Source organism: Marmota flaviventris, chromosome 14 (genome assembly GCF_047511675.1).
Source record: "Marmota flaviventris isolate mMarFla1 chromosome 14, mMarFla1.hap1, whole genome shotgun sequence".
Lineage (NCBI taxonomy): Eukaryota > Metazoa > Chordata > Mammalia > Rodentia > Sciuridae > Marmota > Marmota flaviventris.
In genome coordinates this window covers 7,647,385-7,663,743 of record NC_092511.1, presented here as the reverse complement: position 1 = coordinate 7,663,743, position 16,359 = coordinate 7,647,385, and the positions used below count along the sequence as shown (strand labels likewise).

Here is a 16,359-nt window from a genome sequence, read left to right as displayed (position 1 = left end):
GTGACTCTCACATAGCACCAGGGCCCGGCACAGACCCCAGATACAGGAGGCACCGCCAACCTGGCCTGATGCTCCTCAAAGCAACGCGGGACTCCGGGAGGCTCAGCAGCCTCAGCTCTGAGTCTCCTTTGTCCCCGCTGTCCTGGACCCTGGGACCCCGGGACGAGCACTACCTAGGGCCGAGGGCCGAGGCAGGGCTGACAGGCTGCTCTTCGCCAGCTGCTGGTGCTTGGGGGAATCTTTGCCGTTGAAGACAGCTGGGCCCGAGGCTGAGGTCAGCGAGGGGTGGTCGGAGGCTGGTCCTGGAGCGGAGAAAGGAGGGAGAAGGATCAGTCTCCAGGATGTTCTGGGGGCTACACAAGCAGGAAATGGTTTTCTTCCACTTTTATAAACTGCCTTGGTACTGGCAAGCCCCACCAGGAGGTCAGAATTTTAGCTGTTATCCTTCATTCATTTTTATTTTGCGTGTGGGTGGTGCGGGGGAGGGAGCCCAGGGCCTCGCCCCTGCAGGGGAGCTGCACACCCAGCCGCATCCCCAGCCCTAGAGGTGGGGATTCCTGACATGGCGAGTCTGCCTCGCCGACAAGACAGGAGCTCGTGCACACTCGCATGCACACTCCTGCTTGTGAGAAGCGGACACCAACTGGGTGAAACGGGACCAAGGGAACATGAGTGGCCAGTGGCCCCCAGACTCCAGGCCACGCCTGACAGCTCTGCCTCCTTCCTCCTTCCTTTCCTCCTCTGGAGAAAGGCGGCTGGGTTTGCAGCCTCCTGGGTCTGATCTGCTGTGGGTCCTGGGCTCCCCAGGTCTTGGGGACAGTTCTGGGGACAACCATGGGTTCAGGCTTCCCGCGGCTGCCTGACTGCACCGTCGAGTTGTGCAAGTCTCCAGAATGCTCTGGAAGGCTCTGGAGCCAGGAGCAGCGCTGAGCCGTTCCTGGGGGCACAGCAGCCAGTCAGGGGCTAACAGGAGGGTTCTGAAGCCAGGCGGCCTGTAGCTGAACTCAGGCCGTCCGTCCCTCACGAGCTGTGAGACCTGGGCCACTTACTCAACCTGCCCTACTTCAAGGTGCTCTCCACGAGCCGGGGTGGTGACAGCAGCAGCCCACGGCACTCCCTGCAGGGGACCTGAGTGAGTGGCTGTGAAGCATGTGGAAGAGAGCCTGGCACGAAGCCGGCACTGCGCATGCCCACTCTCACTGTGACCTCAGTTGTCATAATCACCCTGCAAACTACACAGGAAGGGTGTCCCCAACATTACAGATGAGGAAACAGAGGACCCAAGGGCTTCAGTGAGTTACTGCAAGTCATTCAGCAGAAGGTGGCAGGCTAGAATGTATGCCCAGGTGCTCCGATGCAGAAACAGAAGACTCCTCAGTCCAGGTACAGAGGGGTTGGGCACACACACGGGCACAGGGAGGCAGCAAGGCCCTCAGCAGCTGCCATGTGGACTAGGCCCAGTGCCTCAGCAGAAGGGCACTTCCCAGCCCAGGAAGACAACCAGTGACCTTCCAGCATCCTTGAGAAGGCGGGTCTCTCTGGATAACAACCATCCTGTTTTGAAGGTCTGTGGAGGGTGGCCGAGTGCCAAACACAGGAAATAGAAATGGCCGCTGTCAAGTCTCAGCTGCCTCCGCCTGTGAGGTCCTAGGCAAGTGCCCATGAGCCTCGGTTTCCCAGTCACTGAGCTGCTCACGGGGCGCTGGCCAGGGTTGGATGCGACGCATGCAGATTGGAACGCAACCAGCACACAGTAAGTGGCAGCGACCTGGGCTCCTCTGCCCCTCCCAGAGATTCAGCTCCGCCGCTGACTTGGTACCTGTTATGTGCTGAGTCCTGGGCTGCGAATCGGGGGTGCAGAGGGATCTGACCCCACCACGGAGGGATCACATCACACATCAAAGGGCAGAAAATTACAGATTACCAATTCAAGATGACACATGACACGGTGAGGGGGAGACCACATGTGAGCCCACCCTCCATTTATTTTGCAGATGCTGGACTCCATAATGAACAGGCTCGAGGAGACACGTCAGGCCTGGGGTCTTGGCACCTGGGGCACTCCTCCACCGCCTCACCTGCCTGTTGGGCTCCCATCGGGACACCGGGGTTCGTCCCAGGAACGGACTCACTGGGGAAGGCAGCCAGAGGCCCCGAGCTCTCCAACGGCGGGAAGAGGGAGCTGTTGCAAGTCCCAGTGGAGCTCTGCCGGCTTCTGAACTCTAGGAACAAGAAGCCCGCGTGAAACCAGCTTGCTCTTTTCCAACAGTTAGGAAGACTGGAATGTGCCAACCAGGAGAGTGGGATGTGCAGACATCTGTAAGAGATGCCACAGCACGAGGCTGGCCTTTGCTTCAGTGTGTAGCTGGGGCGGGAGGGTGTGGCAGAGGACGGCCCTCCACCATGGTCCACGCCAAGCGACGACGCGGACAGTCAGGAGCGGGCGCAACAGTGCACAGGTGGGACAGGCAGAGAAGTCAACCGCCCCATCTGATCCCTGCCCAAAGGCCCAGGAGGTAGAGGAGTGGTCAGGGCGTCCCTCCGTTTCCCAGCCGTCCCCTGCTGCTTCCAGGGCTGCTCCCAGCAACAAATCTAACGTGTATCACATCACAGCCAGCGGCCAGAGACGGTGTCTGGTCAGAGAGGAGATCCGCTTCGTCCACAGGGCCAGGAAACTGCCTGGCACATGGTAGGAGCTCAAGAAACAGTCATCAAATAAAGTAAAAAGACGGGAAGAGAGAGTGGGGGGAGGAGGGAGGGCGCCCAGAGATGCCAACTCGCAAAGCCTCTTCCTGCTGCTCGTAGAACCACCAGGGAGACTGCACAAGACCAGAAGCAAGGAACCAGGACTCTCCTGACCGTCCCACCGGAGAGGCCCTCCAGGACACACCCGTCCACCCAGGGCAGGCCTCACACACCCAGCCCCTCTGCTCTCCCCCTCAAAGCTGACTGGACACTAGGGGTGCAGGGGAGGCCAAGAGGGCCACAGTGGAGCCCTCTCCTGAGGCCTCAGGAAGCTGGGCCATCAGGTCCTGGGGGACCAGCAACAATAGCTGGTCTTTGGGGTGCAGTGGGGATGGGGCTGATCAAGCCACGCCTGCTCTCGATCGGGGTTCCCCAGCCTCAGCACTGCGACATTCTGAACAGCATCCTTCTTGCTGGTGGCTGTCCTAAGCACTGCAGGAGGTCCAGCAGCACCCTGGTCACTCCCCGCCCCGGGAGCCAGGAGCACCTCCATCATGATCAGAAATGTCTGCAGGTGTTGCCAAACATCACCTGGGACAAAAATCACCCCCAGTGGAGAACCACTGCCCCAAACACTTGCCACAAAGAGCACAGTACAGAGTGGCCCTTTGTCACTTGTAAACATCCCGTGCACTTAGTCTGTCACTACAGTAGACACCTGCAGTGCCAAGGTGCTCTGTGTCACCCGATGGCAGCCCTTCACACCGACAGGCACCGTGGCCCACTGGGGACTCCCAGCACCCAGCACTCCCTCCAGAGCCAAACTCCTCACCTGAGCCTTTCCAGCAGATCAAAGGTCCCTTGGTCAGCGTCCCCTGGGCATTGCGGACCAGGTAGTACTTCAGGTGCTTCTGCTTCTTGGGCTGGGTGGTCAGCTTCAGGTTTATGTGATTGGAGAAGTCCGTGAAGTAGCAGAAGCCCTTCTTTCCACAGCCCACGCAGTTCCCAGAGAAACCTGGAGGGGAAGTGAGCCGTGAGCCTCTCCCACTTACCTCTAATGTCCTCTTCAAATGACACCTGGTTCATCAAAACCAGAATATTCACATCCTGTACCACCAGCCAGGCAAAGGCCCGACCATGTCAGACCAGCCCAGGGGCCAAGGCGGCCATGACTCAAACAGAAGGGTGAGGAGACCTAGCCCGGAGGTGGGGAAATGGGCCTGGCAAGCTTGGAGAGTTGGCAGCTTAAGGGCCAGGTGTGTGGTGTGTGTGTGTGTGTGTGTGTGTTTTAGTTACGGGGGTACTCTACAACTGAGCTACATCCCCAGTTCTTTGTTTTTATTTTGAGACAGGGTCTCAGTAAGTTGCCAGGCTGGCCTCAAACTCGCAAGCCTCCTGCCCCAGCCTCCCAAGTCACTGGTAATGTGGACATGAGCCACCATGCCTAGCTTAAGGGCATATATGAAACCTATCTGTGGAGCAAACTTAGAAGAAGAACAGTCCCACTCAACTCTCTTTGGGGATGGAGTACCAGCTTCACTCCCTTGGCACTGGCCAGGTACAGAATCTCCAAGCAATTAGCCAACTGAGCCTGGATACAGTGGAGACCTCCTGGGTCCTAGCACCCATCCTGGACTGGAGCTGAGCCAATGAGTTGCTGAAAAGAATCAGAGAGCCCCACGATGCACAGGGGGGACCCTGGGGATTCCAGCCATCAAATGAAGGCACTACACAGGAAGGTGGCCGTCTGTGGGGTCAGCATCCTCCTGCCTGGCTGGACAGGCCTTTCCGGGAGGTGACACTCTGGTCAGGCCTCTGGGCAGTGTAATGACAGGAACCTCCTCATGTGAATGGTTAGTGACCAGAGCACGAGTGTGAAAAGACCTTCACGAACCCTGAAGCCCACTGGAACTGCACTCATGAAAGTGCGGGTCAGTGGGAGACTCCTCTCTGATCTGTTCCTCCTTGAGCTACCACAAGGCCTTGCTCTGCCCACTGAGACGTCTGGTTTCTGTGAGTCCAAGGTCCTCCACTAGGGGAGACCCTGAAGCTGAGACAAATTTATTCTGTCCTGTTATCTGGCTGACACATCTACAAAGGTCACAGAACATCTTAGACAGCAGATCCGTGTGTCTCTGCACAGCTTTGCCCTTAGTCTCCCTGGGCCCTGGGCTAGGTCCCAGTACTCCCAGGGAGTGAAGGTTAAAACAACTCCACAGCAAATAAGACATTCCCATCAGAGTCTCTGGTCTGCATGTTTTAAGTTAATGTAATATTCCTCAAAAGGCCTGAGGAATGAGGACAAATGTCTCGGCCTGGCTGCAGGCCAGCTCCAGGACAACCCACCCTCCACCATCCTATCCCCCAGCACCAGCACAAGCAGACAAGGCACCCAGGACATGAAACCACTGAATTCCATATTTACTTGTTTTTTATGGGACAGGGAAGTGATGTGCAGAGAGCCAAGGTGTCCTTGCCACTCCTCTTCAGCACACAGGACACTCAGCTGAACTGACCCCCATGGCCGGTCAGTATAGAAAGCAAACCCCACGCAAAACTGGAGAACCAAGAGTTGGAGGGTTCCTGCTGGGGGCTGATCTCCAGATAGAGGGACTGTTCCTGCTGAGTACTACCCCCACAGGGGGCTCTGCAAACAGATCTCCTGGTACTCCCCAGCCGCACCGCACCGTGGGGTCCTCCTGCGTCTGTCTAACAGGTGCGTCCTAAACAGATGCCAGCAGGCGTGGGACAGGACACAGAACGCAGTGCTGCTCCTGGGCCTCCACTCCCTCTCTCGCAGTGGATCTTGCACAAATTGGAAGTCAGAGGGGCCTGGGTTCAATTTTTGACTTGAGGCGTGTGGCTCTCGGCAAGTTAATTATCATCTCTGAGATTTAATTTCCTCATCTGAAAACTATACGACAACGGCTAACCCCGCTGCACTAGGCACTTTACATCACACACCTTCTCTTCAGACCCTCAGGAAGCCCCCCTAAACTGCAGTTCATGGTAGTGTCTCCAGTTTACAGATGAGGGACTCGAGGCTCAGAGAGGAGCCCACCGGTATAGACAGGAAGTGCTGGGCTGGGACTACCACTCTGCTAAGCCATCTCCCCCAAGAATTCATGTGGAAAGAGCACTTCAAGTGTCAAGTGCAAGCTCGGGGGTCCGGGCGTCTAGAGGTCTAGAGGTCCCAGAGCTCTCTCCAGGACTAAGCTGTATTAGGCAGGAGAGCGCGGCTGGGCTCAGGAGACCCCCTCGAAGCACATGAGATAAGGGGGGTGTGGCTCGGTCTCTCTGGCTTTAAGGCTAGTACTAATAGCTCAGTACTTCCGTCCAGAACCAGCTATATGCTTGTGCTGCGAAGCATCCACAGGTGGCTTCCTTTGAACTTGGTGGGAGGTCTCCAAGCTCACAGCTTATGGCAGGCTGGAGGCCCACTGACACCTGCCATTTCCTTCTTGAATCAGCCTCAGGAGGCCTCCAGGACAGCCACCACATGAGTCATGAGTGACAGACACGGCCCCCCAGGTGTGCTGCCTCACCTGTGCACTGTGTGTGCTCAGAACGGCCTTGACCTTGGCAGTTACTGCAGTGTAGACGGCCACTGGGCCAGCTCATCCAGCCTCCGTGAAATGATACATACGTGGCAGATCTTTTTGATTACAGAAATGTCAGGAGCACTCATTGGAAGAAAATTACTAGACTTAAACCAGGTGCTCTGAGGAAAACACAGATTAAAACTCATGGCCCCTGAGTGTCAGGAGGAAGAGACAGACACAACTGAAGGACTCCTGACCAGGGCAGTGACAACAGCAGCTCCTCCCACCTGGGCCAGCCTGTCCTCCAACAGCGGTCAGGTAGAGCCCGCGTCATCATCCCCACTTGAGCTGGAGAAGCTGAGGCTCCCAGAGAGAAAGCACGTCCCTGCTAATCTAACACTTGTTTTTCTAGCATGATGGGCTGTGGGGAGGAAGAGGAAAGGGCCCAGAGAGATTCGGGAGGGACTCCAGGAGGACATGCTGGCAAGCAGGATCTAACTGGACCTCAGCAGCGCTTCTGCGCTCCTTCCAAGGAATGAACCGTCCCAGGTGGCACACACTATGCCGGGCAAGCTCAACGGCCACCCTCCAGGTCCCTGAAAATGAACAGGACAAATCCAGTACTGTCCTGGGCCACGCAGCAGGTGGAGTGGAGAAGCAGGACCAGCACCTGTGTGCACTGTAATCAGCAGCTCCTCAGATTTACCTAAGTCCCCACCAGGGTGGTGAGTGGAGAAGACCACGGGCCAAAAAAAAAAAAAAAAAAAAGGGGGTGCTTCCTTTCAGGAGGTGGGATTCGGGTAATTTGTCCTTTTTAGTTTTTAATTTTTGGATATCCACCATCTCTACCACCATCCTGTTTGTGGAGGTAAAGATGGCCTAACAAGGGAGGGGGGGATGCCCAGAGCTCCTGCCTTGATTATGTTGACCAAATCCCAACCCAGTGGAGCAACGCCCCACGTGGCCAGGAAAGCACACAGAGCAAGTCAGATTCCAGACAGGAGCCCAACTGGGATGGAGGGGGACAAAACCCAGAGGCACCAGAGGAGCCACTACAGCTATCTCAGATCCTCAACAGCTCAAGACTCGCCCCCCCCACCCCGCCTAGTTTTCTCTTTTGATCAAAATCATGTATGTGGGTGAGAGCCAAGAGGGCAGCAAATGCAAAAATTAAAACATAGCAACCGCCTTATTTTATACCTCCATTGTTTCTTAAAAGTATAAACCAAAAGGCGAAAACAAGGAAGAAGGACCTATAGATTAAGATTTAAGAAACCAATCGACCGAATGCTTTAAGAGAAACTTGTGGGGCTGGGGATATAGCTCAGTTGGCAAAGTGCTTGCCTCACATGCACAAGTCCCTGGGTTCAATCCCCAGCACCAAAAAAAAAAAAAAAAGAGAAACTTGTTTGGGTCTTAATTTTAATAAACCATTTTTTTTAAAAAAGGTGTAAAATAAAATTTGAACACACCAGATATTTGTCAATATTAAAGAATGCTGTTAATTTTTTTTTTTTTTTTGATATGCCTTGGGTTCAATCCCTAGCACCACCCACACACACAAAAAAAATTATACGATAGCGATACTGAATCTCCAACCAAAATCCCTGCCTTTTAGAGATAGATAACACACTGAATTATTTACAGATTAAATGATACAATGTCTGGGATTTACTTTAAAGTCACCCTGGAGGGGGGAGGAGGGCAGAGTTCTGAATCACACAGCACTGTTGCAGGGAAAGGACACATTTTGCTGATCCACTCCTCTCTCCACTGCTGCAATTTGAACAGTCTTCCTCCAAATCACCTTTTCCAAGCAGAACCCAACTAAAACCCCCAGCTCCAGCTCCAGCCTCTGCCCGTGAGCCAAGCTCTGGGCACGGGGGGAGCTCTAGCCGTCTCTCCAGAATGCCAAGTTCTTCATAACATGGTTCCCTCTGACCCAGATAGCCTTCATCCCCTAGGATGTGAGCACCAGGACCAGATGAAGGGATTCAAGTTCAGGATCTGCCGGTTACAGCCTGGGTGACCCTAAGCCTGTCGGTCAACCTGTCTGAGCCTTCACGGCTCCATATTGACCCTAGATTTGAATGTAGCCACCTCACTTGTTATGTTAACCTACTTAGAACAGTTTCTAACCAGGATAAATCCTGGATAAACACTAGCTGCAATTAGCATTTAGCTGCTATTATTCTCCAAAAGCAAAATGCCATTCATTTTTCAGGGCCCAGCTCAAACCCCACCTCCTCTGAAACACCTTTCCCATCACCAGCTTATGTGTGACCTTCAACACCCCCATGACCTTCAACAGTACCACAGCCCTCTATGAGACCCCACACAAAGACAGGCTCTAAGACCCGGTGACCTGTTCGTTTGTCCTGGACCTCGGAGCTGGTTCTCCATTTGCCTGAGTCTCCTCCCACTCTAGGAGTTCAGGAGGGAAGGGCGGGGTCCCACGTGGCCCTGGGCAGAGCAAAAAGGCCAGCCCTAAATCTGAGGTTAAAAATTCAATAAATGCTTGCTTAATTACTTGCCTACTAACTGAACAAAGAATTCATTTCCTTCTATGTATGAAATGAAGATTCTAGCAAGACACGTTTTTTTCTCTTACCTCTAAGCTATCGGCTAATTTAGGTGAATGACTAGAAAAGACCTGGAAGACACCCTGGATTTTAACCTTCAGCATTCAGATAAAATCCTCGGTGGACTCAAAGTCACTAAAGCAAGACACTCCTGACACAATAGCTTCCCCTAGGTATCCCTCTGCGGCCTCCGTTTTATAGGTCACTAAAAAGCACTGAACCAGCCCTGGGGGCTTCGGACCGCCTCCCCTTGCAGCATTGGGGTTAACTGCAGGAAACCTAACAGTAGGAAGTGTGCAAGCTGAGAGCCCGGCGGTTTCCAAAGAGGGAAAGAGTGGGTTATTACCACCAGCCTTGCGACCCTCCTGGATGGCTTTTTGCAGGCAATTAACAAAGATCCACTTCCTGGGCACCCGCCCACCCCTGGAGGAGCCGGGAGATCCCGCCTCCGGCTCCAGAGGCACAACCTCCTGGGTTTACTACCCTGGCAATTCTCTCAAGCACAAAGTGGTGGAACGCAGACAGATCCCCAGCCGCAAGCACATCAAACGCCAAGGTGGGGTGGGGCGCCATCTCCCCGCCACGTGTGCACCCCGCCACCTCGTGAAGCAAACGCAGCCCAAGGTTCAATCAGCTTCTTGGGTGGAGTGACTTTCCTGGGATTATTCCTGGTGTAAAGAACTACTAAGGATGGCTGGCTGAAACTTGAGCTCTCTTGTCACTATCACCGTCCCCAGGTGGTGCTGCCTCCTGAGTGCTCCCCAGGTGGTCCCTACTCTCCCTCTCCATCTTTCACTCCTCGCACAGCTCCACACACAGCAGCTCAATAAACACCTCAGAAACATGGTGACCTCCCCAGCAATTGGGGCCACATCAAACATAAAACCAGAGGTTTCAAATGCTGATACGTGTGGGAAGAAAGGGAGAAGTTGTGAGGCCCATAAGTTCTCACACTCAGACTCACTTCTACAATGAAGACTGCTCTGAGGCTCCATCTGAAGATAGGTCCCCACCAAGATTTCCACGCTCAGCTCTCCTCCAAAGGAGACTCCAGCCAGGTGAAGGGCCAGACCCAAGGACACGGGGGGGCAAGGACAGACGGGCAAAGGCCCTCTAGGAACACATGTGAAAATCCCCCACTCTCTTGTGGACAAGGACACAAGGCCCAGAGGCCACCTGTGGTCAGACTCAGGACTAGAACCCAGATCTCTCGGTCTCAGCCCAAACCTCGGATCTCCCCTGACTTCACTCCCCATCAGGGAGGAAGCAGAGGGGACCTGGCACACAGCAAGAGGACAGTGACATCAACTGGACAAGCAGAAGCCAGGTTTGGGGAGGCCTCGCCTCAGCTCCACACTGAGGTCAGACAGGAGCTCAGTGGGCCAGGGAGTATCGAAAGATTGAAGCCTAGAGGTGGGCGAGCCCTAGACGAGAGCTGCCCCACCAAGCCTGGGCGAGGGGCAGTTAAGGGCAGGACTTGGAGCCAGGAATTTGGGGCTGGCTTTGTCTCCTTTCCCCATGTGCCCTGGGCAAGTTAGTTAACGGGGCCAGGTTCTACAAAACTGGGACAATAAAGGCCACTTCCAAGGCTGAGGACCCATGGAGGGACAGCAGCTAATCAAGACGCCTGCCTCCTCAAGGCAAGAACCTGAGCTCCGCCTCGGACTCCCAACTGCCGTCAGCTGGTTTCTGAAAGCGTCGAGGACAGGGTCGTGACCACTGCTGACAAGGGGCACTGGAAGGACAAACATGTAATAAACTCGATACTAAATGGTGGCCTTAAAGACAGTGGAATGAATCGGACCTAACTCTCCTGGGTTCAAATAAGAATACATACAACCACAGAAGGGGAGGTTAGATTCCATGTATGTACGCTACGTCAAAATACATTCTACTGTCACGTATGACTAAAAAGAACAAATAGAAAAAAAAATTTTTTTTTAATGGTGGCCTTCCCATAGGGAGGTTGTCACATTTTTAAGTAAATCCTACTTTCATCCCATGCCACAAAGAAATCACTTACCAAAAGGCATCATCAGAGTCATCTGACATCCAAGACAGCCCTCCACCGCCATGGCAGCCACCAGCCAAGTCCTCCTTGGTCCCTGCCCCACCCCACACCGCCAGAGCCACTCACAGGGGCAGAGAGGAACTCACCAAGCAGAGCGTTGTGGCCGTTGTCGTCCGGCAAGAACCGCTTGTCAACCGCACACACCAGGAGATGGTCCGGCAGGCTGGGGGACTTGGCCCCCACCAGCAGGAAGCCTGCGGGGACGTCGACAGGCTCGCTGGACATGGAGACGAGGCGCAGGTCCTTCCCGGCCTGGCAGAACCCTGGATGGGTGGATGAGGCTCACACACTGCCCAGGACACCCCAGAACCAGGAGCAAAGCCGGGGTCCCCGCGGGTCTTCTCAGGATCAGCCCTCCCCTCTAGGCTAGAATTCCAAATTCATCAGCTCTGAGGACAAAACGATGACCGTGCCTATTCCTGACGCGGATGGAATTCACTATCAGATGTCACCATGTAATGCACATTAATATGAAGATGAAGCTCAACAGGAAAAAATTCAAGCAAATAAGGACAAAGTCATAAGCAGTTGAGAGCAATGGACAGTCTTGCACGCTGCCCTCGACAGGGTGAGGGGTGGGCCAGGCCTGGGAGGAAGTGGGATCTGGGCTCCCCAGACATCACATGTCCTAACTCATGGACAACCACTATCCTGACCTCCCAGAATCCAGGCGTGCCCCTGCTGGCCGTGACCTTGCTTAGGGTCAAGTCCAGGCTCCCAGTGGGCTTCATGGGGCCACCACAACCAGGTCTGATCACTTCTCTAAGCCCAACCCCACCACCCCTCAGGCTAAATGGACTGCACTTCCTCTAAGCTCTGCACACTCTGTTTCATCCCTGGGGAATCTCCCAGATCCCCCCACCCCATCATGGTCTCTGGCTAACTCCTACTAATCTTCCGAAACCCAGATAAAGGATGCCTCCTCCAGGGAGCCTCCTGAGCCTCTCTATCCCCAACACAGCATTAGCTCAGTGGTGCTGATCAGCAGTGAGCTCTTACATCATTTATGTCTGAATTCCCACAGCAAGGACTCAATAATAGTTCATTTGCCGATTAAGTAATCACTGACTCCCCTTTGCTGACAGTAGAGATGAATGCAGTCACAGAGAAGTTGTCCAACAGTGAGTGGCAGAGCCAGAAGAGGGTACCAAGCCTGTCCGAATGCAGAGTGCAAGCCTTTACCCCGGGCCTGAGATGCTACCCCACCCAGCATCTCCTGGCCTCAGCTCTGCAGCAGCAAGATGAGAATACCCCTGCTGATTTCACCTTAGGAATTCCTAGGGTAACATGTATCTACTTGTTCAACAGTGACGTCCTCACAGACATGGAAAATAATTCCTACTAATCAATTCTGAGTTAAGTATGCTGGACACGCAGGCCTGAGCAGGAAATGTATTCTAGTCTTTGAAAAAACAACACCAAAAAATGGATTGTTGGGACCCCAGCCATTCTCCAGGTGGAGGCTGTCTGGAGAGGCTGGGCTGAGGGGCTGTGAGCCGACTCACTGTCCTGCAGCCCAGGCTGACCAGGCACAGCTCACAGGGGCACAGGGTAGCCAAAGAGACTCCTGTGGCCTGGTACGGCCCAGCTCCAGGTTCTGGGCAGTGGACGGAGCGCTGTCCAGGGGAGGCAGAGCCTTACCATCCGTGGTGCAGCAGCCTTCGGGTGCAGGGGGCAGCTGGTAGGGATTGGGGGGACCGTTGGGGTCTGGTCCTCCTTCCCCCTCTTCCTCTTCTTCCTCATTGTCCACGCGGCTGCCACCTGCACGTGGGAAAGAAGAGCCAAGATGTGTGAGGCAGCTGCTTCCTGCGGGGCCTTTCATTGCCCCGGAGCCTCGGATTCACATCACTACTGGACCTGGGGGACTAATCCGAGGAGTGCCACCTGTCACCTACTGCACTCAACAGTCCTGGCGGCCTCAGAATTCACCAGTCCTTACTAACACTCAGAGCTGGTCAGGTGAGCCTTCACCAGAAGGAAAAGCCAAGCTCCTAGGGACAGGAAACCCCACCCATGGTCAGGCTGCAGACAGAAGTCTCCAAGCCCGGCCTGGGGCTTAAAGTTCAAGTTCACTCCTCTTCCACCTGACACAGCTGCACACAGCTGCACACGTGCTTGGAGTTAATACGAAGGCATTGCGTGGTGAGGACTGAGCCCAGAGCCTATACCTGGTAAGCATTCCAAAAACACTTGCGTGGGAGGTACCATGAAGGAACATGCAGACCTTCTTACAAGTGAGGAAACTGAGGCTCAGGGCATCCAATGATCAGCCCACTGCTGTTTAACAGCTAAGCAGCACAGCCCGAGTGTTCCCATGGTGTCTGATACCTAAGCTCATGTTCTTGCTGCTAAACCGCACTGCTTACTTAGACTATGGAAACATAAGTAGTGCGAGCTCCCCTAACGTGGCATGAAGGAGCAGCTTATTTATCACCACGGGATGAATGCTCATGTACCGCGCGAGAAATGCAAACACACCCAAACTTGTCACATGCCTATGCAGGAAAAGAGGCATTCCAGAACATTCTAGAACAAGACCAGGCATGTTGTGGCTTTAGGAGACTCTACTCTTTACGTGAAATAGTATTTCAGGGGGAATGCAGCAGAGCCCAGAACTGGCGATGGAAATTTTACCACTGCCTGGCAGAGCTCACTCCCCTCTGCACTGCAGGCACCCAGAGAAAAGCCTGGCGCAGAGGCAGACTCAGGAAAGGACTGCCGCTCCACGAGCATGCTGTCACTCTTCACCAGCCCATTAATTTTTAAGCCTTTGAAGTTTATCCTTCCAACTTCTTTTCATTGAAACATTTTGGGTAAAAACCTTTCTCAACATGTCTATTTTTCAATGCCATGAGTAGACAGCAGACAGATTTCTTCATGGAAGAGGGTCATTATGAACCTTCAAATATCCCAGACTAGGGTACGGTTTCTTCTCCTTTTGTTTGTCTGTCTCTCTCTTATGGCTATTTCTTTGTGACCATGTCTCCCCTTACTTGGCTCTGGACCCCCTATCCATCCAGGGGTTTTAGGCTAATAATAAAATCATGTGTGGTAGAAAGATATTGAACTGGGAACCTAGGAACTTAAGTCTCAGTACTTAGGTTGCTGTGGCCTGTGTAGCCACAGGACAGTTACTTAACCTCTCTATGCATCAGATCCTGCATCTTTAAAATGAAGTGAAACCTAGGGACACTTTGAGTTGTGGTGCCCTACAGAACTGCACAGAAGGGTCCAGACATGATTTGGCCACAACAGACTCTGGGAATATAACCTCACAGTGGGACCATTTTAAAGCTGCCTATGGGTCAAGAGGCAGAGGCAGCCAAACATTTTATGCAGATGGAAGTTGTGACTTGGGAAGGTCTCAGTAGCAAATGCAGCAAGAATTCCTGGTGCCTTGGTCCTTCCCGGCCCAGAGACACAGGTGGAGGGGGTCTGTACAAGGGGTTAGCCCTGGAAGAGCAAGAGGAGCAGAAAGAGATCCAGACCCAGGCTCAGGCCCTGCATGAACCTGGTGGCACAGGGTCGGCCTGCGATGTGACAGTCTGTGAGCCAGCTCTCCAGCGACTTGGAGGCTGGTGGAGCCCCCTGATCGTCAGAGTGGAAGTGGAGGAAGATCCTGGGAGCCTTAATCCAGCTCCCCTGAAACAATATGGAGGGCGCCGCCCGCCCGCCCGCAGGAATGGCTGCTAGACTGAGAGCAAGAATTCAGACTCAGGAAGAATGAGAGGAGGGTCTTAAAGGGTCAAAGAAACAGCTCCAAATCCCGTCAGTGAGAAAGCAGGATTATAGGTCAAAGGTCTCTCCCTCAGACATTCCAGGGCCTTTGATGGGACCCTCTGGCAGCCACAGGGTGAGGAGCCACCAGCTCAGCAGACTAACTAAACCTGACATGTTTACTGAAGGCTCCTGGCAGGATGAGCTCTAAAGTGGCTTCAGACCTGACGTATTTACTGAGGGCTCCTGGCAGGATGAGCTCTAAAGGGGCTTCAGACAAAACCAACAGGGTTGAGGGCTTAGGATGGCGATAATAAAACACAGGGACCCAAGTGCCCTATGGCGCCCGGACTCCACGAAGCAGGTGGCTGATTCACTTGAATGTTTGCATTCAATTCCGTTCTTTCTGGGAGAAGAAACCCCAAGGCATTTCAAGCGGGAGGGACTGCGGGGCTCACCTGCATCCCGTTTAACTTATAAATACTTATCCCATAATGCTTGGTGGTGTCTTTTTTGTTAGTGTTTCTTTATAAAAAGTGGATAATGTGTAAAAAGGGGTTTTCCCCCAGACGGAGATGGTAGGTAGGAGCCCTAATTCGAAATAATAAGGCCCCTGCTAAATCACCCTCACAAACAGATAAATGTCAACCGATCCCAGGGGTGTTTAGAACACCAGCACCCGGGTCATAAAAATCATCTCTAATGCTATTGTCTGAGGAAGGCCAGCAATAAGATAAGCGACCCTGACGGAGAGACAGACAGACAAAACAAGACAAGGCGTGCAGGCCCATCGGTGCCAAGGTTGACCTTGCAGAAGCTAAATGACATTCAGCTGAAGAGTCTCCCCGACCGCCAACCCCTCATCGACTCCTGCACTGGAAAAACAACAAGCAAGGCTCTGCTTCTGACGGGGGAGAGCACAGGGAGGTCCGGGGGTTTGCATGCCAACGCGGAGGCTGAGCCCCAAACTCCTACGCTTGGCCCCAGGGGAATGAAAAAACCCGAGTGAGCCCCAAGGCTGTCCCTGGGGGCTGGGGCTCAGTGACAGAGACTTGCCCAGCTTGTGCAAGGCCCTGGGGTCCATGCCCAGCACTACAAGAAGAAGGAGAAGCTGTCCCTGAAAAGTGCCACATGCTGAACAGAAATAGAGGGTCTGGAGACGGAGAAATCCCTGAACAACAGGAAAAGCCGGCAGGGACCCCCAGGGGCTTTCTGCTCCTCTCCCTCTCCCCACTCGAGAAGCCCCCTGACAAAGTCATCTGCCCGCTGGCCTGGCTGTCCCCTTTTCATTTCAGAGCTGGGGCACTCCTTCTAAATGTCCAGTGAACCCATCCTCCTTCTTCCCAGGTCATGGGACTCAATACTTCAGGAGGCAAGTGCATTCTAGATCCAAATGTACCAATTATCATCGCTATTGCCGTTACTAATTTAACATCAGCCACAAAGCTTTGCACTACTACAAGTAGTTAAGGATGAGCATGTGATACGTATTTCACAAAGGTCTTTGGGCTGGCCAAAAACAAGGTGTGCAGAATGATCTCTAGAGATTTCTCCACGACATCAGAGTAAGATTTCAGGACATGCCAGATGAATGTTATTCTGCATGAATAACAAAGATCTTATGGTTTTTGTAATTCATAGTTTGGAACTGTGAGTCCAAGGTTTTTCCTAGACCCAGATCCAGCTCTTTGAGGTCCTTAGCCATGCCATTTTAGGTCCTCAGCTGTCCCATTTGCAAGGTTAATTTACTGAGCACGTTTTA

General features: G+C 53.5%; 1 protein-coding gene across 10 annotated transcripts in view; it reads right to left on the bottom strand.

Moving 5' to 3' along the window:
• Greb1 (growth regulating estrogen receptor binding 1) overlaps positions 1-16,359 on the bottom strand; it is a 122,228-nt gene that overhangs the window by 44,098 nt on the left and 61,771 nt on the right. For all 10 annotated transcript variants that reach the window (XM_071601340.1, XM_027937881.2, XM_071601338.1 and 7 more), the window contains 5 exons: positions 12,522-12,641; positions 10,967-11,143; positions 3,518-3,700; positions 2,079-2,222; positions 174-302 (listed from right to left, as the gene is read on the bottom strand). In XM_071601340.1, the coding sequence (XP_071457441.1) occupies positions 174-302; positions 2,079-2,222; positions 3,518-3,700; positions 10,967-11,143; positions 12,522-12,641 (753 nt within the window). The remainder of the gene's footprint in view (positions 1-173; positions 303-2,078; positions 2,223-3,517; positions 3,701-10,966; positions 11,144-12,521; positions 12,642-16,359) is intronic.